At 36.0% G+C, this 2,458-nt stretch overlaps 1 protein-coding gene across 1 annotated transcript; it reads right to left on the reverse strand.

Annotated features, from left to right (window-relative positions):
• Positions 1-1,613: 1,613 nt before the first annotated feature.
• On the reverse strand, positions 1,614-2,164 carry LOC147490760 (uncharacterized). The gene is made up of 3 exons (XM_086567104.1): positions 2,074-2,164; positions 1,792-1,995; positions 1,614-1,718 (listed from the first exon to the last, which is right to left on the reverse strand). The coding sequence occupies exons 1-3, from the start codon at positions 2,089-2,091 to the stop codon at positions 1,614-1,616; spliced, it is 327 nt and encodes a 108-aa protein (XP_086423230.1). The 5' UTR covers positions 2,092-2,164.
• Positions 2,165-2,458: the final 294 nt, after the last annotated feature.

Here is a 2,458-nt window from a genome sequence, read left to right on the forward strand (position 1 = left end):
CAAAGCAAAGAATAATAAAGAAAACAGATACATATAGCACCAAGTAGAAGAATCTAAACCATTCACCATTCATTGAGTCCAATTCCAACTAACACAACTGCCCAAACACGCATAATTAAAAGGTCTTCAAAATTTAAGTGTTTTCAAACAACAAAAGACTAGCTCTTAAAATGGAGTGCACATCACAACTTAATTATGGAATTGGTTGGCCAAGCCACAAAACTAGAGACAGCATCTTCTATCGTCTTCAAAGCGTTATTCCCCCTAACAAGCAGCATTCTTTTTGAATTGCAACTTCAAGAAACCTTTGAATAACCCGGGCCTAAAGGCTTAGTATGCCTTGAGCTCTTTGGATCATCAAGATACCACAATCCTTCGCCACAACATCTTCGGGGAACAAGTCTAAACAACTTGCACTTCACAACTTTGGATTTAGTACCCTGTATGAAAACAAAAAGATATACATACATGACTCTAGAAATTCACATGTTAAATGAAATAGCATTTAGCAAGGATAACATACGGAAATCAGATTTTGATTGCTTTGGGCAGATGGACTTTGATGGTCACGTTGAGCCTGATGAGTAGGTCTTTGCATAGATACAACTTTGGATTTAGCCCCACCCTTTACGAAAACATGAAAGGAAAAATAAAAAGCAATGAAAATTTCAAATTTAATGAAATAGGATTTAACATGGAAAACTTCTTGAATTTTGATTGCTTGGGGCGGATGGACTTTGGTGGTCACGCGTCGACCCTCAAGAGATCTTTTCAAGAGACACATCTTTTCGATTTAGTCCGTCCCCTGCGAAAACATATAAGGAAACAATAATATAAATGTAAATCTAGGAATTTGAAATTTAAAAAAAAAAAAAAAAAATAGAATCCAACATTGTATGCATACGAATTCAGATTGTGATTGCTTTGGGAAGATGGACTTTGAGGGTTCATTGCCACCTCCGGAGAAGGTTGAACGCATCGAATGGTTTGGCTGAAAATAATTTTGATGTTAGTAAATCAAAACAAAAGTATATATGGAATCCCCAAACAAATTGGAATACCTCTTCACTATTCAATAGTTTGGCAACAAGTTTCTTGATAGAAGACATTTCTTCCAATACATCATCATATTTCTCCTGCAATTCACTCATCCTCCCATTGCATTGTTGGATACCATACAAAGTAGATGGAGTAACTCCATATCCCACTCCACGCGCACGCCCATTAGGATCAGGACCTAAAACTTGTGAGAGGGCATCTCCTCTTCCACATTCTATATCACAGTCTATTTCATTCAACTTATCCTACTTGGCAACAACAACAACAACAAGAATAAATAATATAACTAGAGTCGCATGGAAATCGAATAAGCATGCCTTTTATCTTAGAAAATATTTTATGAACAGTGAACGACATACTATTTTCTCTTTAGCAAACTCATTTACTGGTTCTCCATTTTTCCTCTTGTGGCCTGCAACCCATACAGATTACCTCTTGTAACAGGGCTTACCAATCTTACCCTTTTACGCCTCTACAAAACAAGTATATAAAACATTTCACATATATATATTAAGTACTCTTAAGGGGAAAAATCTTCACAAGTCAAAAATAGATCATTCAATTACCAACTCATCTTCCAATCTTGCATAACCTTTACGACTACAAGTATGGGGCATCTTGTGGTGTTGAACTGCCTTCTTCCCATTTTCCCTTAGTTTCTACAAAAAAAATAATATATGAGTCTTGATATGCAAAATGGATTTTATAACCCATATAATGTATGATGAATACCTTGTATCCTTCACGTGAACAATTTGCAACAAATGCTTTCCAATCAGGTAGTTTTACATCAGTTGGGCAATGTGCAATTCTAGCTTGGTCAGTATCATATGCATCATAAATTCTTGATCTCAATTTTGTTTTGAACCCACGCCAGAGCTTCCCAATAGACTTAAAAGTCTGTTTTCTAGCACGTTCTGGTGCTACAAAATGTTGCTGTAAAAAGATGCATAAACAAATATTACTATATTTCTTTAATAATATATAACTTGCCATGTAAATAAAGAAATTTACCTTTATAACAGTCCACATTTTGTCCTTAATCTCAGGTGTTACTTTATGCCAAGTAGGATAGCCAATTGGAGCGCGATCCCTTGCTACTTTGCCCAAGTAACTCTTTGTATAAGTTCAATTAGGACCTATAGGTAGACCTTTTTCATTAAAGTCAAGCACAAGTTTTTTGAGCTTTTTGGATCCAATTGATTCAGTTTTGTCGGCCCCGGTATTGGTTGGTGAAGATCATTCGAACCTTCTCGATGCATTACCTTCTCCTTCAGTAGTCATTTTCATAGTGGTTTTCCAACCATTCATCATCTTCCATTTCGGTCATGATTTCCATTTTGTTGCTCACTTGGTAGCTTTTCCATATCCCTTGGCAACCTTTCCACTTCTTGAACTT

This window comes from Coptis chinensis, chromosome 6 (assembly GCF_015680905.1).
Source record: "Coptis chinensis isolate HL-2020 chromosome 6, ASM1568090v1, whole genome shotgun sequence".
NCBI classification, from domain to species: Eukaryota; Viridiplantae; Streptophyta; class Magnoliopsida; order Ranunculales; family Ranunculaceae; genus Coptis; species Coptis chinensis.

What these genes read in the sequence shown, in the direction of transcription:
- LOC147490760 (XM_086567104.1), bottom strand. An exon ending in GTTCACGTGAAGGATACAAG is followed by an intron (nt 1,719 to 1,791) that starts GTATTCATCATA and finishes TTTTTTTTGTAG; the next exon opens with AAACTAAGGGAAAATGGGAA.